At 35.7% G+C, this 25,112-nt stretch overlaps 1 protein-coding gene across 1 annotated transcript in view; it reads right to left on the bottom strand.

The window, feature by feature from the left end:
• Window positions 1-25,112, bottom strand: part of LOC150101837 (glutamate receptor-interacting protein 1-like) — a 369,473-nt gene that overhangs the window by 43,049 nt on the left and 301,312 nt on the right. Inside the window, exons 15-16 of the mRNA XM_090400065.1 lie at window positions 19,336-19,481; window positions 3,174-3,199 (exon numbers count right to left, since the gene is read on the bottom strand). Coding sequence (XP_090256191.1) covers window positions 3,174-3,199; window positions 19,336-19,481 — 172 coding nt within the window. The remainder of the gene's footprint in view (window positions 1-3,173; window positions 3,200-19,335; window positions 19,482-25,112) is intronic.

Genomic DNA, 25,112 nt, shown 5'->3' with positions numbered 1-25,112 from the left:
GGGAGCTGTCTACCATCACACATAGTGTGCGTCCAGACAGAAAGCTGGCAATCCATCTGCAGAAGTCCTGAGAGTCCAAATGATCAGAGTTTGCTTAGTTAGCCTTTGTGCCAAACCTGGTCAAAGGCTTTAGAGATATCAAGTGCAACCACTTGGGATTTGCCAAATTTCTCCATGGCATTTGTCCAGAGATGGGTAATATATGAGAGCAGATCACCAGTTGATCGGCATCGACGGAATCCGTACTGGTGATCACTTAATAGCTGGGTACCTTCAAGGTAGAGTATAAGTTGAGAATTTTTTCTCCATCACTTTAGATAGGACTGAGGTGAGTGAGATAGGGCAGTAATTAGATGGCAGCGATTTGTCACCCTTTTTAGGAATGGGTTGAATATAGGCCAATTTCCACACTTTGGGATATATATAGATGGCATAGGATAGAAGTCAGTTCTGGTGCACAGACCTTCAGATCAATTGGAGGAATGCCATCAGGGCCAGGAGACTTTTTTTGTGTCTAATTTAAACAGGTTTATGATCTCTTTCTGGCAAAAAGATACAGGGGGCATTGTATGTTGGCCAGTTGGAATAACTGAAGGGCATATGCCATTGTCAGTTATGCATTCATTGGAGGCAAAGTGTGTAGCCAGGAGATTAGCTTTCTCTGTGGGTGATGCTGCAATTGAGCCATCTAGGTATGACAGAGGGTGGGAATAGTTTAGGGCAAAAGTTATAACCAATTGCTTTGGCTAGAGACCAAAAGACATGGCTGCCGTTTGGACAGGTTGCAAGCTTCCTATGTTTTTTGCCCGTTCAAATTCCGTTTTGGAAGCATTGATAATTTTCTTGCATCTGTTTCGGGCTTCAGTATAGGCATTTCAGGAAGATGGAGTTCTTGATTCGAGCCAGTTGTGGTATGCCTGATTTTTCATTTGCACAGCCTTGGCACACTGTTTGGAGAACCAGGGGATGGCAGTTCAGAGAAGTGTGGGGAATGTATGTTTTCATGCCAGTGAGGATTACTTTGGTGATATGTTCGGTGCATGTGTTTGGATCGGAAGCCCGGAAACAATAGTCCAATCATGGGAATGAAGCATAGTAGTCTCGGAGGCTGTCCCATTTGGCACTGTTATTGTTATAATGCCAAACTACTCTTGTGTGGGAGTGACTGTGTAAGTGTTGTTGCATATGGAAGGAGACGAGCACTAGGTTGTGGTCAGAATTACCTAGGGGGTTCACTACATTCACTGCATATTTGGAAGGGTCATTGGTAAGGAAGGAAGAGATTTAGGGTATTTGTGAAGTGGTTTGGGTTATCTGGTATTCTGGTTGGCTTGTGAAAAATTTGTATAAGGTCGTTAGTGATGGTAAATGTTTCAGCATCTCTGCCTGCAGGATCTGTACAACTGGAAGAGGAAAGCCAGTTGGTGTTATGGACATTAAAATCACCTAGGAGAATAATTTCACTGTTAGGAGAGGAAGTGGAGAAAATCAACTTTTAAGGAGAGGAAATTAAAGAGCTCGGAGTGGTTGGTGGTATTAGGAGAGCGTTAGAGACAGCAGATGAATTTGACTGAGTGGGGGAGGGATATTTTCAACCAAAGAAGGTCAAAGTTGGAAGATTTTAGGTTAGGTGCTCTCTCTCTCTCTCTGGCAGGTATGTCAGAGCAGATATATGTACATATGCCACACTTGGGTCAAAAGGAGTGAAATAGTGTATAGTTTAGAAGGTTGACATGGATAGTGTTGGGGAAGGTGAGTTTGAGTTTCTTTAAAAAGAGTAGGTGGGTTTGGTAGACTGTAAATTGTAGTGGACACTACTAAGATTGGAGTTAGGGCCACGAATGTTGGTGAAGTGGATATGCAAGGTTCTGTGAGGTATGGATTTGACCACAAGGGTCTTGCACGTTTCCTATGCAGTGCCTGCATAATGGTCTCCTTGGTGGCTACTAGTGGAGTCACTTTTGCACAAGTTTGGTTTGTTTGTAGTCTATGATCCAACTTTGTCTCCATTTTGACGTTTTTCTTGTAGTTGTCTTTGGAGCTGGGTTCAGTTCCCTCTGGGCAAAAGTTAAATCAAGCCGAGCATGTACGTATGATTTGGGGCAACTGTCTTCTAGCTTGTTATTTATCACCGTTATTAATTTGAATGTGTTTGTCAGTGTGTCACAGGTCACTTTCACGAGAAGTGGAAGGTTCGTTCCATCCTTTCTTTTGTTTATGGGTCTGAAATGATGGTATTTGATGATTTTTCTGGGATCAAAAGTTGCATTCTCCTGCTAATTTGCTAACATCTTCTTTTAAAGATTTACATTTTCCATCGGAGAATTCAGAATCACGGCATTGGGTCCCGTGTTTACAGTCTCAAGCGACTCGTGTACCATTGATGCAATTAGGTCGCAGAGTTCATTAGCAGGTACGGGTGCAATTGCGATCAGGTGATGGTCGTCAAGTATCTTGAGCCTAGTTTCCAACTTTCAGATTTTGAAAGAGAAAGTATTGATCATAGTATTAAGGTGTTGTTCCAGGTTTTCAACTCGTTTGCCTAAGTTCACTAGCTGTTTTATGGAAGGAAGGCACATCGAACAGAAGAAAGGCTGGTTGAGGTTGATAAAAAGCTTGTGCACAGATTCATCTATTTTTGCACAGGAAGTATGTAGCCAGTGGCAACAGAAATCGCACAACATCCTTTTTTTTTTTCAGTAACTTCAGATTCACAGCTGTGGCACTTCGTATTGCCATTCGGTTTGTTGGCGATCTGTGGCACTACACTGACGGGACTCAAGGTAATCTTTCATTGTTGGCCTTTGTTGCTGCCATCTTTACTTTGCACAGTAGGCAGCGGGCACTTTCATGTGGCTGTTTTTTTTTTTAATTGTAAAAATAACTGATTTGGAGGACTACGGGTACTTACAAGTTATGCAGAAGTAATTGGCACCTTAGTACCCTGTTAATTTTCCGTTTACTGATTATTTTGCACTTGCAACTACAAGTATTTTTTGTGGGAGCACAAATTTAACGTAACTTATTTACAGGCACCACTTATCGTTAGGTGGTGCCTGTGAATAGAATATACACTTCGTAGTATAAAATAGTATATAAACTACATACAACTATTATTGAACTTGTCACAATTTGTAAAAGATATTATGCTATATATAATGAAATTCCCTTACTGCTTGCTTGGCTTCTTTCTTCTCATCTGCTCTCACACACGCATATATATATACATAAAAAAAGAAAAATACACAATTAGACCTTAGGTAAGCCAATCAATATAAAATGGAAAATTTTTAAATTTTATCAAGACATATAATTTTGTTCTAAATTTTAGCTCTTCTAAACTTGTTTTATCTCTTCAAAGCTCATAATCCAAAATTATAAAAATAAAATTTTATGCAATTAAACTTAAGAAACATTTGCTTTCTCATCATTGAAAACATTTGCAGAAAGTCTTTCGTGCTTTGAACTAGGCAAGTTTTTTAATGTAATAATATCACTGCATTATCCTTTAAACATTAAACTTGAGCTTTAAAAAATGTCACAAGATACTAGATTTATAAAGCAAAGAATGTGTTTCTTTCTTCTTGGATCTGGTATACTTATGACAATACAGTACAAGCCATGTTTATTATTATTACTGCATAGTTTTGGAGATGACATGGAACGTCTGAATGAAAAGATGGTTCACAGTCTGATCAACAGGAATGTACAAAGCACAGTTACATAAGTGTCATACAAATCAGCATGAATTTCAAACATCACTGTACTTTGAATTTGGAAAAATCTATATTTCTTTTTTTATTTTTGAGTGAAAATTCGTGATGTGGCCAAGGCTATATAGTTATGTGAAAAGAATATATGAAAGAACTGTTAAGTGATTCAGTGAGAAGACTGTGTATAAGAAATAGTGTAAAGCATGCTGATTTATAGAGTGAATTTAACTGTCAAAAACATCTGTACTTGCAGGATGGTTACATTTCGACACAAGTCAATTATATTTCAACATTTCAGAAACAAGAAAATTTATTACTAATCTAAATAAGCAGATATTTCAATCTGAAACCTATAGATCATTTTCAGTATGATCAATAACTGAAGTATAATTGACAGTTCAAAAAAGGGAGAACAACAACAATGCATTTCATAAGCAAGATACAAGGTGAAGGTCAGAGTCATTCAAGTACAATATATGAAATTCTTAATTGTAAACAATTATTTTATTTATTTATTATTATTATTTTGTATATGTATTGGCTTCATATGTACTGTGCTGAGATCACTCTAGCACACAGCTTGTATTTTGCTTAAGAAACCAATGTTATTCTAACTCTTTTGTCTACATTTTCTACTTATTCTACTTTTTTTTTCTTCATACAGTCTATGACACAGGTGCCACTTAAAAATCAATTAACAAGACAAAACACACAATTGGGTGTTGGCAGAGAAGATGATCATTTAAAGAGGACTGAACTGCACAGATAAACCTCATGGATACAAGAACTATAACTACTATAGGTGATTTTAACTATGAGGATAAAGAGTGGAGGAAGGAGAAAGAATGCAAGACAAGAGAAGAAGAATTTACGGAATTACTGAGGGTTAACTAGTTTAAGCAGCATGTAATGAAAGAGACTTGCAGTGCAAGAACAAACGAGATAACAGTTATGAATCCAACCAGAATCATAATTGCAAACTAGAGTATAGTTGATAATGTGGTTTCGACAAATGCATGCAATAGTTTTGAGTAAGAAAGAGCATTATATGAAACTATAAAGCAGGTGATTATAATAAACTGAAAATGCAGTTGGAATTAGTGGTACTCTGCTATTTAGATCTCCAACAAGGACCAACTTTTCCTTTTTCATCGTGTCAGATGCTTTCTCTAAATCCTCAAAAAATTCCTCCACTTCTACTTTAGTAGAACCTTCTGTGGGACCATAGGCACAAATAAGTCTCATTGTCCAGTTCCCCATTCTGATATTTGCCCACATCACTCTACTTGAGACTGCCTGCCATTCAAGAAGATTAGCCTCGTATTTAGTGTTAAATACTATGGCTACTCCTTCTTTTCCTTGATTGTTATTGCCTGAATATAACATTTTGTATTTATTGCTCAGAAAGATCTCACCAGTTTTTGTCTTTTTTGTTTCAGTCACTCCTATTATGTTGATCTGGTACTTATCTAATTCCTCAGCTAGATCAATTTCTTTGCCATTCAGGCTTCTTATGTTGATAGTACCGATCTTCAACTCTGGTGATGTTGAGTTGGGGTGTTTTTTCAGATTTGTTCCAGTAGCTGACTTTTCGCTGTTCACCCTGGTTCCCTGGCGAAAATAACAGGAGCCTTGTGTAACTGGGCGATGCCCCAGCCGGCATGAAATTTTGTCATGTTGTACAATCATTTTGTATATTGGTTTAAGCCAATAAGAATACAATTTGGTCAGCTAAATCCCAAATTGCTAGCCCATCCTCGTTCGTTCAGTATTCAAGTAGATACCCAACAGGGTGCACCACAAGAAGGTGAGGATTGGACATTATGTCAGCAGCCCTGTTCAGTTCTCCGCATTCCTTTTCAGGCTATGTGGAGTTCTCCTCTCAGTTATACAGCTTTGACCCTTAAGCACCCCTCAATATCTATTTTAATTCTAAATTTCATTAGTCAAGCCTAGCCATTCTCAATCAAAATACTGCCTATCAACAATTCTTGTTTGTTCCACGGGGTCTTAACTAATTCAATCAAATTCTCACTTATAAGTTCTCTATTAGTGTTCTTAGTTTACAGTATACACAAAATTCTCATTCTTCTAAGCGATTTTTAACATAGAATGAAATTCTTTACATTATCGGATCCTTTCTGATTTCATACCACCATCTCATGTAGATCTGGATTACCTTACTGTATAGTTATCAGTCATCTTTGCACCTGCCGATGCACTACACTTTTCTTTGAATCATTTTTCCCGACTATGGTGTGCTGTCTACCGCTCCACAGAAAATTTTCTCCGTTCTCCTCGATGGGACTTTATTCGAAGACTCAATTCTGCATAGGCCGTCGTAACACTATCAGCTTCGCTCGGAAATCCTCAAACGTTCTCAAGAATAGCCCTCATCATCCAACATCACTGTAGTCGACCCACCGCTCCCTCACGAATCCCCCTAAAACTCGAATCCAGGAACCGAAGAAGAAAATAGCCCTGTAATATGGCGCACATCGTCTTTTATTCACCCTTTCGGGCGCCCTCTATTCGATATGTTTTTTTACCGTACGAACCTCACAGTTCATGTCCCTTGGGTGATCCTGCACTCTCCCTAATCTGTTGGGTTTACCCTATTCCAGGTAGTCGTTCTGATGTCACTTTCCACGTAGGTACAGCCTCCATCACTACGCTCGGCTCGTACAGATTATACACGATTATTCCGGATTACTACTTATCTTTCTGGAAGTTTCATAATGTACTAAGACCGCTTAATGGGACTTACAAATAACTTAACAATTCCCTTACATAATTCTTACTATTCTGACACAAAATTCTCTGCTTCTCATTTCAGTTATAGAGGAATAAATTTCAATATATGGCACATATGGACTACACATTATCACATAAAAAGAAATTTTTCATAATTATATGCTGATGTGCAGGTATCTCTTTAATTAGTAATATTTAGTATGTTAATCCTGAATGAATGATTTCTTTGCAAGATTCCTTCATTCAGGATCTAACAAGATATAGATTGGAAGGAGGAAAGGACATCTGAAAAGATGGAAATGAAATTTATACAGTTATTGAGGAATAATTACCTGAAAATAATTACCTTAGAAGATAGAAATATAAGATCTGATAATATTGGAGTCTTGACAGGTAAACCGATTTGGAGGAAAATTGTAGATAGGAAGTAGTAATGATGTAAATTTTTCATGTACTATCATATCCTGTACACCCCCTTGAGGGTATATATCAGGAGGTTGTTGTTGATGATGATGGATCTGGTAATAGCATCCATAACCACAGTAGCAACTCTACCTCTGATTGGAGAAGGTGACCATTTCTTGTTCTGAGAGATTGCTCAACATGAAGAAAGGGTTTATGAAGATCTACAAAAGTGGATCTTCATAATTGAGGCTACCTAATTTCTAAATTATGACAAACTTACGTGGCAGCTTGAAGCAGTGCCATGACATAAGACGCTGCAAGGAAAGAATGTCAGTAGTGCATGGGGAGTGGTAAGGAATTGTTTGAGAGAGGCAGTTTTGCACTCCATACCAAGGATTAGGATGATAAACAGAGTAGGGGGATAGATAGATAGATAGATAGCATGCTCCGTGCAATACAAAGCACAAACAAGAAGGGAAGGAAGGTAATATGGTAAGGAAGACTAAATCAGATTATTAGAGAAAATTTGTTAAGCATGCTAAAGTAAATCCAAAACAGCTTTTTTGCTATGTAGCAAGTAAGCGAGAGAGAGAATGATTATGGAAAGATAATTTTATTCAGTGCTGATGGTAAGAAGCACTGGCAAGGGTGGCAGAAGTAGAATGAACAGCTGAGTTGAGTTGCTGAGTGATCACTTTCCAAGGGTATATCATCCAGGTGGAGATTTTATAGTTATTGATGTAAGAAATAAGTAGATGAACTAGAGGTACTCAACATATTGAAAAATATCAATCTGAATACAGCAGCGGGACTGGACAGTATGTCAGCTTGTGTGCTACAAGAATGTGCACGAGAACTGGAGGTGCCTCTGATGAAGTTGTTTAATGTAAATCTCAGAACTGGTTAGGTAACAAAAGGAGTGGAAAGAGGATAAGACAGTTCCATTACATAAAGGTGGCTTTGTTATAACCTCTTTTATTTTGTTTTGGTTCTATATTTTTTTTTTTATTATAGATTTATGGTTATATAGAGATCTATGTGTACTTCTTCCCCTTAGATTGTCACGTGCGCGAATCGAATTAACAAAGGGATTGTCTCAGAGTAGAGCCAATTCCTTAGTTGCAAAAATCCGGAGTTACCTCCTCTTAAGGTCCTGGGAAAATTTATTTATACTGCGCCACCTAGAGCTCTTAGATTGGAAAACTTCTCAGTCAAGGAGTGAACTCTCAGACAGGCACTTGATCAATCATTCTACATATATATATATATATATATATATATATATATATATATATATATACCTTGTTTCCAAATATCAATACCCTCTGTATTTAACCTTATTTGCAGTCGTGGTATTAACTAAACAATTAACTTCCGCTTAGGTCCGAATTTTTATGAGTAGTGCATTGGATTCATTAAATCAGGCAATTAATTAGGTAAAAGCACAAGGGTTTATTAAGAAAATTCATATTATACATTTTAGCAAGATATTTACACTTAATTAAGCTAACATATTCCGAGATTAGAGAAATTAACATGTAATAAACTGTAATCTATACAGTAAGACCTTATCAAGACACATTACTATCAAACTTTAGTGGTTTGCCCTTTCAATTCCTTTATCTACAATTTCTTTCAGGCGTTAGATTAATTATCTGTGCTTATGGTTATGCTACAACACATCAAACTTAATTAACATTCACAACATACACTGAAACACATTGCTAGATCTGAAACATTCATCCTTTTGAATATATATTACAGACCTGCCTATAAATTAACTAGAGTTCTATTAATGAGTGTCCTTGTTCTCTAACACACAACGCTTCTTCTTTCCATACAAAAATAACTAAAGGTTTGTACTTTACCAGATCCGTGATTTCATCAGCCTTTTCTCTCAACCTTTAATTTCTTGTCTTCAATATATTAACTCTTTGTCCGGACTGTTGATTCTCCTGGGCCTGGCTTGGATCTCGGTATAACGATCTTTCCTCTCTGGTGTAGATGGGAATAGTTCAGCCTAGGTTGGTCCACATGGTACTGCACATCGATCAGCTTATGCAGGCTTTCTCGTCACACTGACGAAACTGCACTCATTTAGCTCACTACCTGGCCGCTACTTCTCCGTCTGTACACCGCTACATCGAACCTTTCATCTGCTCATCATCGTGAATGACTCAGGTGGCAACTCTTGAATGATGGGTGCCAATGTCGAACCCGAGAGCAAGAACAAGAGAACAAGAGCTAGAGAAAGAGATCAACAGCAAGAGAGAGCTTTTGCTGGGTGGTCCCAGCTCTTATATATCTACCCCTAATGGCACCCTTTTTGCATCACATATTTCCACACGGTACTGAATTCTTCTGCGTGCGGGTCTTGCCTTCTCCTGTAGCGTCTTCCGAGAACCCTGCGCACACGCAACGTGCATACACGACTGCTTTAAGTTATTTCACTAATCCCGGTGTCTGGCTCGCAAACTTTGAACTTGTATTACTACTTGGATACACATAATTTACAAAACCTTTCTTCCATTTCAAAAATATACAAAGTTAGGTAGTAATTTCATATATACATACTTATCAAAATACGTTACTTTACAGATTTTTAAGTTATTCAAATTTTTACCTAGATACAAGCATATTCCCTTTGTGTTTTAAACTTGTTAAATACCGAATGAGATAGTTCTTATTGAAATATCTTCATTCAAGTTTTAACAGATTCAAGACAAGTAGCAAATTACAGACCAATTGACCAATCTCAGGAATGGTTATTAAAGTATTGAAAGATTTGATTAAAGGTAATTTTCAGGAATGGTTAGATAGGAATGTAATATTCTACAGTGGGCAGCACAGCTTTGTAAAAGGGTCTTAGTAATTTATTCACATTTTATAACAGAGTAGCAACAAAACTGGATAAAGGAAATGGTGACACAATGGTACAGCTGGACTCTGCAGCAGAATTATCACATGGAAAACTATCACGTATGTGGGTGGAAATGGATATGAAGCTAATGGCATGGATGGGGATGGCCAACCAACAGATATCTGAGAGCAGTATATGGTAGAGTGAAATCAAAGAAAATGAGGATGACTAGTGAAGTGCCCTCAAAGGCTCTGTACTAGGGCTACTACTCTTTCATTTGTTAATCAATGATATAGGGAATAATTTAAGGGGGGTGTATCAAGTTGTTTGATGACAATGCAAAACTGGGAAGGGCAACAGGTAATGAAGATATCCTGCAAAATGATTTACATAAACTGAATGTATGGATAAAGAAAGGACAATGATTATAAAATTAATCTTTTCAAATTATTACCTACATTATCTATGTAGGTAATAGAAGAAGATCTATATCAAATGTTATACCACATCCTAAACTGACAATGTGTTACTTGTTCTAGAGTTTGATTCACAATTACTACTTTAGTTTGTATGGACTTTTTACCCCTAAAATTCGTAAATTGCATTGCCTAGTTAGTTGCTGTCAACTGATCTATGAAGTTTATCTTTTAATTTTTGTATGATTACTTGATCATTCCAAAAAATATTGCGTTTACTGTTGTATGTTGATTGATGTTTAATCGTGGATTTACTAAAGATTTCTGCTTTCTTATTAGGTCACCCACCCATAGATATCATCATCATCAAATTCCTGCCATGTACCCTAAAGGAGTGTACAGGATATAATAGTACTACATGAAAAATTTACATCATTACTAACTTCCTATCTACAATTTTTCTCATAATCACTCTGTTACTTGTAAAGATTCCAACATTATCAGATCTTATATTTCTATCATCTAAGGCACTGTGTACCGTATCAATCCACCTATATCTTGCTCTTCCTCTGGGTCGTTTTCCTGACAACCTGGCAGAGAACGCTTGTTTTGCTAATCTTTCCTCGCCCATTCTATTTAAGTGACCATACCACCTGAAATTAGCTCTGCTAACGCATTCCTGGATGCTGACAATGTCAAGTTCTTTCCTAATATTCTCGTTTTTAATATGATATTGCCATCGATGCCATCTGTTCATGCCTCTAATCTTTCTCAGGACTCTCATATCTGCGGTTTCTAGTTTAGGTCAAGTCTTTTACTTCTGACCCAGCTCTCAGATCCATAAGTTAAAACTGGTTTGAACACTATCTTGTATACAGTTAATTTAGTGATCCGACTAATTTTTATCTTATTCCATACGAATTTATTCAATTGACTTCCTACCATACCAGTTTTGTTGATTCTGTTGTCTATTTCCATATTTAATTTACCATCTTCAGTAAAAATCGTGCCTAAGTAGGTGAAATGTTTTACTTCCACAGGTTCTCCATTCAAAACACAGTTGACATTTTCAATAATTCTGCCTATTTTCATTGTCTTTGTCTTTTTATTGCTGACCTTCATACCATATCTACTACAACAGTTACTCAATTTAGTCAGGGAATCTTGCAGACTTGTAGTGGATTTATTTAGAAGTATGACATCGTCCGCATAAAGCAAAAAGCTGACATTAACATCTCCAATTTTGATATCTTGTTTAATACTACTTTGCTTCATAATGAGATCCATATAAATAATGAATAACAGAGGGGATAATGTACATCCTTGTCTCACACCAGATTTAACATTAAACCATCTTCCTGCACTTCCTTCAATTCTAACTACTGATTTACAACTTAAATAAAGATTAAGTATTGCTTGATATAATGCATCATTGACACCATATAACTGTAGCATATTCAATAGATTCTCTCTCTCTCTCTTGGCTCCGTGTCATAAGCCTTTTCCAGATCGACAAAACTTAAATATAGATCTTTGTTATATTCCCATGCTTTCTCAACTATCTGTCGTAAAGTGAAGATCTGATCCTGAGAGCCTCTATTTGGCTTGAATCCAATTTGTTCTTCACCAAGCTTTTCTTCCACAATTCTTCTCAACCGTTTCTCAAGTATACTTGCATAAATCTTGCCAGGAACACTCAGCAGGGAAATACATCTTAATTCTCACATTCAGTTTTATTTCCCTTTTTGTATATGGGTACTATTTGAACTCTACTCCAATCATCGGGAATTTGTCCCTCTGTCCAGGTTTGCAGAAGCCACTGTAAGACTTTTAAACCACCATACTTCAGCATTTCTGGTTGAATATCATCTACTCCTGCTGCCTTTCCGCATTTCAAGCCTTTGATGGCTTTTTCTACTTCAACTATGGATATGTATTCCTGACTACATGCCTGGTCAGTGTTTTTTACCACTCTGCTGTCATCACTGCTTGTTTCATTTAGCAGTTTTTGAAAGTAATTACCCCATACTTCAAGGATATCTTTTTCTCCCGTTTTCGTGTCACCTTTATCATCTCTAACTCCTTTTACAGAACTCTTTCCTCCATTCCTAAGCATCTTCAACAACCTCCAAAATATTTTGCCACCTTCTTGATATTGATTTTCTATGTTCTTGCCAAAGTCCTCCCATGAATTTTGTTTAGTTAGTTTTACAAAGTGTTTAGTTTTCTTACATTTGTTTCTGCATTCTCTAAGAGAACAAGCAGACTTATTTGATAGGAACTTTTGATATGCTTTCTTCTTTTCCTTCACTGCCTCTTTAACTCCCTGTGTCCACCAGAGAGTTCTGATTTTTTTTATCCTTGCAGACAACCTCACCACATGCTTCTCTGGCAGAATCAATGAATGTTTTCTTCAGAGTTTGCCACTGAATCTCCAAGGTTTGATTCCTGTTCTCAAACTCTTTCATTTTTTCTTCAATAATCTTTGTGTATTTTAGTCTACAGTATTAGCTGCTCAACTTCCATTCGCTTTAAAACTTTCTTACATGTTATTCTTTTCAATATGAAATTCAATTATATTCTGCTCAAGATTAAATAGTGATCACTTCAAATTTCAAATCCTCTGTACACTCTGGTGCAGGTCACCAGAGTGTACAGAGAAAACACCATTATCAACAATAACAAAGTCAATGAGACTTTTCTTATTCCTTGCCTCTTCGCTCCATGTGAATTTGTGCACATTTTTATGTTGGAACATGGTGTTAGTAATAACCAGTCCATGTCCTGAGCAGAAATCCAACAGGTATTTGCCATTATTATTAGCTTTGCTCTTTTCTCCAAATTTTCCCAATATATTTTTGTATGTCTGACAATCATTTCCTACTCTGCTATTTAGATCCCCAACAAGGACCAACTCTTCCTTTTTCACTGTGTCAGTTGATTTTTCTAAAGCCTCAAAAAATTCCTCCACTTCTACCTTAGTAGAACCTTCTGTGGGGCCATATATACAAATAAGTCTCATTGTCCAGTTCCCCATTCTCACATTTGCCCACATTACTCTACTTGAGACTGACTGCCATTCAAGAAGATTAGCCTCTTATTTTGTGTTGAATACTATGGCTACTTCTTCTTTTCCTTGATTGTCATTGCCTGAATATAACATTTTGTATTTATTACTCAGAAAGATCTCACCAGTTTTTGTCTTTTTTGTTTCAGTCACCCCTATTATGTCGATCTGGTACTTATCTAATTCCTCAGCTAGCTCCATTTCTTTGCCATTCAGGCTTCTTATATTGATAGTGCCGATCTTCAACTCTGGTGATGTTGAGTTCGGGTGTGTTTTCAGATGTGTTCCAGTAGCTGACTTTTCGCTGTTCGCCCTGGTGCCTTAGCAAAAACAATGGGGGTCTTGTTTAACTGGGCGACACCCCAGGTGACATGAAATTTTGTCATGTTGTATCATCATTTTGTATTTTGGTTTAACCAATAAGAATACAATTTGGTCGGCTAAATCCCAAATTGCCAGCCCATCCTCGTCCGTTCAGTATCCAGTTAGATACCCAACAGGGCGCACCACCAGAAGGTAAGGACTGGACATTAGGTCAGAAGCCTTGGTCAGTTCTCCGCATTCCTTTAAAGGCTATGTGGAGGTTTCCTCTCATTTATATAGCTTTGACCCTTAAGCACCCTATATATATATATATATATATATATATATATATATATATATTAAATAAAGTAGGAGAAAGGCTACATCCCAGAAGAAGAAACTGAAACTAATCAGCAGGACTCCCTGATTAGATTTCTATTTCTTTTGATATGTATTCATTAATATTTATGACTGCAGTTGTACTGTTATATAGGCTCTTAGTTGCATTTAATAACTATTTTGGATAGCCTCAGTCTTCTATTAATTTACATAATTTTTGTCTATTAACTTGGTGAAAGGCTTTTTCAAATTTTAATGCCAGGTGAGTGTATAAATTAAATTGTCTTCTTTCAAAGATTAATTTTAGTGCAAATACATCATCAATGTAACTCAATCCTTCCTAAATCCAGTCTGCTTTTCTAATAACAAACTATCAGCAACAGCGGCAAGTCTTTTATTTAAATCTTACTATATAATTCACATTCAATATTTAATGAGATAAGCTAATACCTCTGTAATTTTCACATAAACTTCTATCTCCCTTCTTAAAAACTGAAATTATTTTAGTCTTTTTTCATTCTTGGAGTATATGCAGGTAATCCAACAACTATTTAAAAGATTCAGGAATCTTACTTTAACCCTCCCCCCCCCCAAACGACCATAATGTCTATAGATGTCCAGCTATCTATAGACATAATTGTGTCCAGCTTCAGAATCCGGATACAATTCTGTAACATCCATTGAATAACATGGATAAGAAGTGCAATTTGGTCTCACTATTTCATCTACCTTGGCTGGAGGGAGGTTAAAAGGGGTATAACTGTACTTAATTAAAATTCCATCTGTTTCTGCTGCTTTTCTATTTTTTTGTTGTTCAAAAGCTTCTTCCAATTCCACCATCTCTAATAAATCAATTTGTATTATTTACATGTTCTATTTCTTTCTTTACTAAGGAATAGACTGTACCATAGTTGTTTGTAATGTTGCATCTATTCTTTCTTTGAGATTCCTGAAATTTTTGCTACACCTTTTCTGATTTCTTCAAATGTTTCATTAATTTATAAGTGATGTTTTAATGGCCATGTAAATCCTTTTTGATGTTACTAATATATCTATCCCAAGAATCTTGGTGAGCTTTTCTTACAATCTTTTTTTAGCAACACAGTAAACTCTCGATTTAATGGACTATTAGGGGCTAAGGGTTGTCCGTAAAATCACGCATCTTAATATTGAAAATAAAACACTTTCAGTGGTACAGTATTAATGTATTTTAATGAGAACATTTTTATGTAAATACCATTTTACTGAGGATTGCGTTTGAAAAAGCATCACGTTTCAGGTGCTTTCCACTTTTGTGCTGTTTCTTAATAATTATCAATTGAAATTTCCGAAAATGTTCGTAATAAGCAATCATCTCTGAATCTGAAGAAGCGCCTATGAACGAGATGATGTCGTCCATGTGTTCTCTAACTACTGATAGTTTCGGACCAGCTGGAACCACTTCTTCTTCTTCTTCCTTATTGTCAACCTCCTGATCGCCCCATAAAACGTCTTCAGCAATCTCTTCCTGGCTGAGAATTTGGTAGCCTGGGTTGCCCTCGTCGATGTCTAGCCATTGTTCAATGTCATTCTCACTGACATTATCACCAGCCTGCATCAAAGTTTCGCAGAAATCAGAGTTTCAAAATAAGTGAAATCGTAATCTATTTAAACTCCCGTTCAGTAACTTGGTCCAGCCATTAGTCAATGTTATAATTTTTATCTCCTTCCAAGCGGCAACAAAATTAAAGATGATGGACTTGATGTTATGTGCATACAAATTTTGAAGTGTCCTGGCTCCTCTTGTATCTTCTTTGGGATCGTTTTCGTTCTCCAAGAAACTTCTTCTTATACAACCTCTTGCAGGCAACAATGATTCCCTGGTCTATAGGCTGTATTATAGATGTGGTGTTTGGAGGAAGGAAGATACATTTTATTCTTACATTCCTACTAACCAACTTCTCAGCATTAGGATGGGCTGATGCATTATCAATAAGTAAAACAGCTTTTACATCTTCATGACAGATTTTCAGGACCTCTTCTTGGTTGTTTTGCACTTCAGGTATGAAGTGATTGAAAAACCAGTCGGAAAAAATATCCCTTGTAAACCAGGCATTCCTTGAGCTGGATTAGACAACAGGCAAACATCACGTGTTTTGCACTAGCAATGCTACAGAACCAAAGCAGATGCACGTTTGCGAACTATTACGAGTACGCACGAAATATCATGAATATATGCAAATGTATCCGAAGATGCAATTTATAAACACTGCCGATCACTTCCGATTAACCATTGTATTATTTATTTATTTTTCTTAATTATTTCATTATCTGTATTTATTTGTCAAATTATGTCCATTTAATCCGAAGTCTGTTGAATCGGAGTCAGTTAAATCGAGATTTTTACTGTATTTCTTTTAGTTCTGTAAGCTCCTGTGATTTTGTTCTAGTGTTGCAATTTCATCATTCCAAATTCTGTTTTTCTTCTGATCTTTGTTTTTGTCAAGAACCTCTTCTGCTGTTTTATTTATTTACTTATGTTTATTCATTCTTCATTTATGCTAGGAAAAACAGGAATTTAAGATGAGTACTTAGTCAATTGGTTTTTATACAGATTTTTAACATTATTCTCATGGAGTAGGTAAGTTTTGTAGTTTTTTCCTAAATTTATTTTTTTAATATTAGATTCTTATGGTTTTGTGATTTTCATCTTATTACATTGCTGACTTGTGAAAATAGCATTTTGTTAATGATTATACAGCCTATTAATCATCATAGCCAACTGGTACTCCATGTATATTTATGGATATTTCCCACCTCCTAAATGTGTGTGTGTGTGTGTGTGTGTGTGTGATTTTTAAATCATGAAATGAGGAGAAATGTCTCAATTTATTTCTATCTTGGTTTAAATGTTGTTTTCCATATCTTCTGACAATCTGTAGCACACTTTGGTTTCCTACTCTAGTATTAAAATCTCCTGCAATAATTAAATAATTATTTTTATTGTGTCTCATCAGCTTTTCTAAATAACCACATTCACCATCTTCTAGTTTTCCTTCTGAAGTATATATACTCCTATTATTGTTATATAGCTTCTTTCAAATTTCAAAATGTTTGAAAGAACTGAAATGAGAGAAACTGGAAGATGGGTTGATGACTTATATTTATCACTTTTGGAATTGCTGGACGGCTTGTTTCTGTGTTGCAGCATAGATGCAACAGAATGCAAAAAATGGAAATAATTTAATAGGATAGCTGACTATGCTGAAACACAAATTTTAACATAATAAAATGTCTGGTCATTCATGACTTTTTGATTTCTTTCTGTGGAAAGACTAAAAGAGGAATGGCTTTGGTTGGGAATTAGAGAAGTAGCTTGTTATAGCACACGATTCTTTGTAGTGAATTTAGAGAGAAAATCTACATTGTAAATGAAATATATGCAGTTTGTACTATTAAAAAAACAACCTGAAAACTTCAGTTTACAGTTACAAAAAAGGGACACAAGCAATGAAGGACTAGTCTGCATTAGTCAGCCTAAGGGAAAGGATTGACACATCTGCTGTGAACAAGTCAGCATCCTGACTAGACAGAGACCTAATGATAGATGTTGGGTACATAAGCTGTTGCTTTGTATAAATTAAAGATGGAAACTCAAACTTACATGGAAGTAAATTGAATCAATTTAAAATGTTTGCCTAAGTATCAAAGACATCTTCAGTATGTTAACAATGGAGCACAACAAAATAAAATGCAATAAAAAATTAATTTTATAATAAACGTCACTACAACTTAAGTAAGACAGCAGATAGCAGATGGTCAGGAAATAGCTAATGGGGGAAAAAAAACAAGAAAAAAAAAATGCACTGCCCAAATTTAAACAGATCTGATGACCTTCGGTTATTCTCTTTAAGTGGAATATTATTATTATAGGAATCTTCTGTAAATTCCTGATTATCTTATTATATTAATTATTTTTTAATTAGGAATTTACTGACCATCTGCTATCTTATTTATGCTGTAGTGATGCTTTTTTAAAACTAATTCTATTATTCCATTTTATTTTGTATTCCATTATTAACATACTGAGGATACTTTTGATATTTAGGTGAAAATTTTACATCTATTAAATTTACTTCCATGTAAGTTGAGTTTGTCTTTAATTTATACAAATCTAATGATGAACATTAGGTCTCTGCCTAGTTAGGATGCTGATGATTCAAATCAACTGTGCCAATCACCTTTTCACACTCTTAGGCTGACTAATGTGGTATGCACAGCTCATATTTAAGCTTATATTACATTTTGAAATTTACATTAATGCTAACCAAATCATTAACCCTTGGTCCATTTGCTGGAGAACAAAGGCTTGGATTGTGGCAGGTGATTTTTGGTGGAATGGGAAGAAGACCTTTGTTCCAGTTAGAATTATTTCTGTTATTTGACTGGAAAAGGTGCTTGGATCAAGAGAATGGAAATAGTAATCAGACCATAGAAAGGAATAGGAGTCACGAGGTCATCCCATTTGGCACAGTTTCATGCTAAAGAACACAAGACTGAAAATGGCTGAGTGAAGAGTGTTCCAAACTGAAGGAAACAGTGAAGAAGTTATGGCCTGAGTTATCAAGAGGTAACTAAGTGTATATTGGAAGGAGTAGTAGTTAAGAAAAGGTCAGGGGTTAGCATAGTAAGATTAATTTGATATTCTGATGAGTAGATGGACCATTTGTATTAAGTCATGCTAACAGCAAAATACCTCAGCATTCTCTTTGATGATATCTCCACCTTATTATGGTAAGGAGCTTGTGTGTACCAATGACCCTGAGAGGTATGCTGGCTGTAGCATAGCTACAGATAAACTTGAAAGAAGGAAAGGTAGGACATATTTACTGAAAACAACAGCAGCAGCAAGAATAAGGACAAACAGTTTGAGAAAATAAAGATATTAAATGTCGCTACTTGGAATGTTAAGGACTTAGCTAAAAAAAATCAAACAGTCAAAACAAAAAAAAAAAAAAAAAAAAAGAGAGATAAATATAGCAGCATTAACTGAAATTAAGAAAAAATTAAAGGGAACTGTAGAAATGTCAGATTATGTAATGATGTATAGTAGAATAAAAAAGCAAGCAAGCTGTGGTGTAGCTATAATGATAGATCAAAAATGGAACACCAGAATTAAGAATTACTTTCACTGAAAGAATAGCAACGTAAGTTAGCAGGTCTTGTATGGAGGTAGGGGATTTTTTTCACCTGGAAACTCGAGTTTTTAGTCCACCTGAACAGGCAAACTCACCTGTGAATATGTGCATCTACATACATAGGACACACTGGGAGGCATGGGGCTAACCACCTCATCCTCAATACAGTAGTGGTTAAATGTAGAAAAATCCTCAACACTGTGAGGTAAAAGAGGAGGGAAGGAATAAGAAGAAAATAAGAAGATATATATATATATATATAAAATAGAAAAAAAACATATATACATATATCTATATTTACCACGAAAACTGGGAGAACGAGATACTTTCAGCGTCACAACATCACGAGAATTCTGTAACATGAGAATGGCATCACTCAGTGGTTTACCTCGTAAACTTTGACCATTTATTGCCAATAGCCTATCTCCTATGTGTAAAGCTCCTGTCCTTTAATAAAATAAAATAAATTTCAATATATAATTTTGCTTTTTATGGGCCTCTATTAATTGATTACAATTATCAATATTATTTAACAAAATAATTAATTGCAAAGATCTTTTCAAATTAATCATTTGTATAAAATGTCTCTTTTACATGCAACTTGGAAACACTAAAATTATAATGAAGCTCGTGATACTGTTAATTTATGTTGCCAAACTGCATCTGAGATATAAATCTCAGATTAATCGCATATAAGTATATAAGTTAAGTAAAGTTATGTTGAAGTTATGAATTAATCCTAAAAGTCATACATTTTGGAGCTACCATCATTATTTCAATTAAAATCAGCTCAGATATTTCCTTAAAAAAACTTGTAGCAACAGTTATCAAAATAGCAGGGTACAAATGCTGACTGCTAGTTGATGCCATGGTGCAGTTAAATTTTTTAAATTAAAGTTCCAATCAAACAGCAGCATTATCAGATATAAACTAATATAAATAGCTCATAAAAATTATTTTTAAATATTTACATTTTAACATATATTTTTAAATATTTAAAATTTTAAATATTTAAAATTTTAAATAATGCAATTTAAAATCTCTTCTTTCACTACGCGTTATTCCTGCTTCCTATGCAGGGTCCGCGTGTTACTTAGATGCGACTACTTGTTAGTAGTCGCATCTAAATAATTGGATTAAGGCAGAGTAAATTTTTAACTAAGCTTTCATGTTGAAATTTCTGCATCCATCTGTTGTTATAGCCACAGCATCTTTTTTCAAAATTATTCCCAAGTTTTCTTGCACTCCACAATATCAATTGATGAACATTTTACCAGTATATACAAAGTAATCCTAAATTTAAAATGTTCCGCATCATCTGAATGAACAACAATACTGGTCCACTCATCTAAAGTAAGATTAAAATAGTGATCTGATTCAATAATTTGGACAACAGCAATAAGGCCAACCTTCCCCCCCCCTCCCCTGCAGATGTGTTTGATAGGTCACTTCAGCAGACATCCCATCAATGGTATTAAGGATTTATCAGAGCGGTTCTTTCAATTTAAGGAACATAATGAAGTCTGGAAGGCTCACATCATATTTAAACGAGGAAGTACTAGTCATCCATGCTTTTCCATAAGATCAAATACTTCAATGTGGCCTCACATGGTCATGTAAAACGATGGCTCTGGCCATGAACATGTCAGGATCAATGGGAATTTTGGATTATTCTTTCTGTAGGCAAGTAATGTGGTTCTGGATACATGGAACAGTGGTATGTTACAGAGTTCTCTCTCTCTCTCTCTCTCTCTCTCGGACACCTACTGTTTAGTTTGTACTGAGTAGGGAGCAAAATTTTAAAAAAAAAGTAATGTAGAAATCCTGCAGGATGATCTAAATAGACTAGTAATTTGGACAAAGGATAATAGCTACAATTCAATGTGTCCAAATGCAAGGTCAAGCACTTTGGATGAAAAAAAAAATAAATAAAAATAAAAAAAATAAAATTCAAGCTATACATTTCACATATGGAACTGCAAGAAACTGATAAGGTTTGCTCAGCATACACAGCTCAAAAGTGGGTACAATGGCAAGCAGTGATAAGAAAGGTTTTATTCTTTTTAAGGCATATGACTATATTTGGACTACTGAGTATAAATTTGGTCATCTAGGTTTCTAGATGTGGTGGAGTGGATTCACAGGAAAGTGACCAAAATGGTGACCGGTTTATGGTGTTTTCCTCAAAAGAATAGACTTAAGGTTTGTGGGTTAAGTCTAGCAGAAAAGAGAGAGAGAGAATATGACAGAAACATATAAGTCACTAAATGGGCTTTACAGAGTAGACGATAATGAAATCTTTCAATTTCATTTTTCAATACATGAGTGGATGGGAGAGAAGCTGTAAGTTTTAAGACTGTAATTAAGAAAGGTGTAAGAACTAGATTTTATGCTTGGAGAATATAATAAGTAGAATGGGTTGCCAGAGAAAGTGGTTGTGTCAAGTTGACGAATGAGTTTAAGGAGAGGTATGATAGGCATAGTGTGCACTTCCTGTGATAAGTCTTCAGATTCCATTGAGATGTTCATGTAATTAATAATTTCATATTTATGAATTTAGGGACACAAAACACACGTGTTGAAATGATTATTTTACTAATTACTATTGAGGTCATCATCAGAAGGATACTTGTGTATAGGGAACCAAGATACATGCTCTTGCACTCTATACTGGTAAATTAAATTAATTAAATCCATTAACACATGGCTGGAAGAAACAACAAAAAAACTAATACCTTATTATGCCCGCACGCCCAGAATTTATGGCCTGCTAAAAATACACAAAGCAGACACACCACTACGTCCGATTGTTGAAGGAATTGACAGCCCAAATTACCACTTAGCCAAAAAATTAGCAGCCACACTCAAGGAATTGGTAGATCAGTCCCCTTCCTACATAAAAAAATACACGACATTTCATAAACAGAATTAAAAACATTACACTCAACGACCTAGATCTATTAGTCAGCTTTGATATAACTTCCCTTTTCACCAATGTCCCAATCAATGATACTATCTTGCTCCTACAAAACATATTTCCACACGACATCATGGCCCTCTTTGCCCACGTACTCCACTCCGGATATTTCGTGTGGAAAACAATTTTTACCTTCAAAAAGAGGGTGCAGCCTTACCTCACAACCCCCCCCCCATTGCTAACTTTTATATGGAAGACTTTTAAGCAATGAGCTCTAGAGTCAGCGTGCCCAAAGCCCAAAATTTGGCTCAGATATGTCAACGATATTTACATCATTTGGCCCAACTGCCGCGAAGCACTAAATACATTTCTTAGCCACCTGAACAAACAACACAAACATATCCAATTCACCATTGAAATAGAAAAAAACAACTCTCTTCCATTCCTAGACAAACTTATCACACGTCTTCCCTCAGGTTGTCTCTCCTTCTCAGTCTACTGCAAACCCACACACACACACACAGGCCAGTACATACACAAAAATTCTTATCACCACCCAAAACAAACTACCAAAACATAAACTAGGTGTCATAAACACAGAGCTCAAACTATTTGTTCAAATGAATCAGCTCTAAACCAGGAATACAAGATAATCAACCATACATTTATAAAAAATGGATACAGTAAAAAAACTATTCACAAGATCCTCCACAGAGATACTAGTAAAAACAAAAAAGATTTCAAGAATGCTATTGCCATACCTTATGTTAGAGGCATTTCCAAAAAAATAGACAGAACACTACACAAAAACAACCTCAAAACAACCTTTAAACCCCCCCACAAAATTAAGACACCTACTCAGTTCTTCCAAAGATCCTCTTCCACACCTAGCCCACCCAGGGATATACAAAATACAATGCACATGTAACCTACCATACATAGGGGGAAATAGGGCAAACCATCCTAATTAGGAAGGACGAACACAAATGATATTAAATACCTCCATTTTGGAATAACCGGCCTTTCTGACCACATATTCCAAACATATCACAAAATTGATTGGAAAGGTACCAAGTCCCTACACCGCACCAAAACCTGGTTCGAGAGTAAATTTAAAGAAGCATGTGAAATGCTCAAACATAACCCAAATCTCAACAAAAATGATGGCCTAACCATTCCAAGAATGTGGAGGACCCTTTTGCAACCTTTATAGCAACCAGAACAAGCCGAAGAAAAATACCACTACAAGAAAAATTGGCGAAGTGTTTTTTTTTTTTAACCCTTAACATTCAATAGCAACTTGAACTGTACAAATCCAGAAGAATCTTAGTACATGAGGACTTCAGCAGAATTTATTGTAGTTTTTTATTTATTAATTTAAAAAAAAATTTTTTTTCGATTTTTATTTTATTTTATTTTATTATTGCTAGAGGTCAGGCTAAGAAAAAATTAATTAACAGTGTAGATTTAATTTATCAGTATAAAGTGCAAGAGCATTTAGCTTGGTTCCCTATACACATGTATCCTTCTGATGATGACCTCAATACAGGGGTCGAAACGTCGTGTTATTTTAATAATAATTAGTAAAATAATAATTTCAAGATGTGTGTGTTGTGTCTCTAAATTCATAAATATGAATGATGATCACCATGAACCTTAAAAGAAAGAGTAATTAATAATTTGCTTGCAGTGGAATTCTCAGCAAAAAACAGAAAATAGCACTGTATACTGCATCATCATCAAATTCCTGCCATGTACCCTCAAGGGGTGTACAGGATATGATAGTCCTACATGAAAAAAATTACATCATTACTAACTTCCTATCTCCAATTTTCCTCCAAATCAGTTTGTTACTTGTCAAGACTCCAACATTATCAGATCTTATATTTCTATCGCCTAAGGCACGTTGTACCATATCAATCCACCTATATCTCGGTCTTCCTCTGGGTTGTTTTACTGCCAACCTGGCAGAGAACACTTGTTTTGCTAATCTTTCCTCGCCCATTCTGTTTAAGTGACCATACCACCTGAGATTAGCTCTGCTAATGCATTCCTGGATGCTGACAATGTCAAGTTCTTTCCTAATATCCTCGTTTTTAATATGATATTGCCATTGATGCCATCTGTTCATGCCTATAATCTTTCTGGTTTGGACACTGTCTTGTATACAGCTAATTTAGTGTTCCGACTAATTTCTCTCTTATTCCATATGAATTTATTCAATTGACTTCCTACCATACCAGCTTTGTTGATTCTGTTGTCTATTTCCATATTTAATTTACCATCTTCACTAAAAATCGTGCCAAAGTAGCTGAAATGTTTTACTTGTTCCACAGGTTCTCCATTCACAACACAGTTGACATTTTCAATGATTCTGCCTATTTTCATTGTCTTTGTCTTTTTATTGCTAACCTTCAATACCATATCTATTACAACAGCTATTCAATTTAGTCAGAGAATGTTGCAGACTTGTAGCGGATTTATTTAGAAGTATAACATCATCTGCATAAAGCAAAGAGCTGACATTAATCTCCAATTCTGATATCATGTTTAATACCACTTTCCTTCATAATGTGATCCATATATATAATGAATAACAGAGAGGATAATGTATATCCTTGTCTCACAGCAGATTTAACATTAAACCATCTTCCTGTACTTCCTTCAATTCTAACTGCTGACTTACAACTCAAATAAAGACTAAGTATTGCTTGATATAATGCCCCATTGACACCATATAACTGTAGTGTATTGAATAGCTTCTCTCTTGGCACCTTGTCATATGCCTTTTCCAGATCGACAAAACTTAAATACAGATCTTTGTTATATTCCCATGCTTTCTCGACTATTTGTCGTAAAGTGAAGATCTGATCCTGACAGCCTCTATTTGGCATGAATCCAGCTTGTTCTTCACCAAGCTTTTCTTCCACAATTCTTCTCAACTGTTCATCAAGTATACTTGTATAGATCTTGCCAGGAACACTCAGTAGGGAAATACCTCTGTAATTCTCACATTCAGTTTTATTTCCCTTTTTATATATTGTTACTATGAGAGCTCTACTCCAATCATCGGGAATTCGTCCCTCTGTCCAGGCTTTCTGAAAACTATGCAGTGCAGCCACTGTAAGACTCTTATACCACCATACTTCAGCATTTCTGGT

This window comes from Typopeltis vanoorti, chromosome 11, assembly GCF_054136105.1.
Source record: "Typopeltis vanoorti isolate ZY-2024b chromosome 11, IOZ_Tvanoo_1.0, whole genome shotgun sequence".
NCBI classification, from domain to species: Eukaryota; Metazoa; Arthropoda; class Arachnida; order Uropygi; family Thelyphonidae; genus Typopeltis; species Typopeltis vanoorti.
This window is presented reverse-complemented; position numbering and strand designations above follow the sequence as displayed.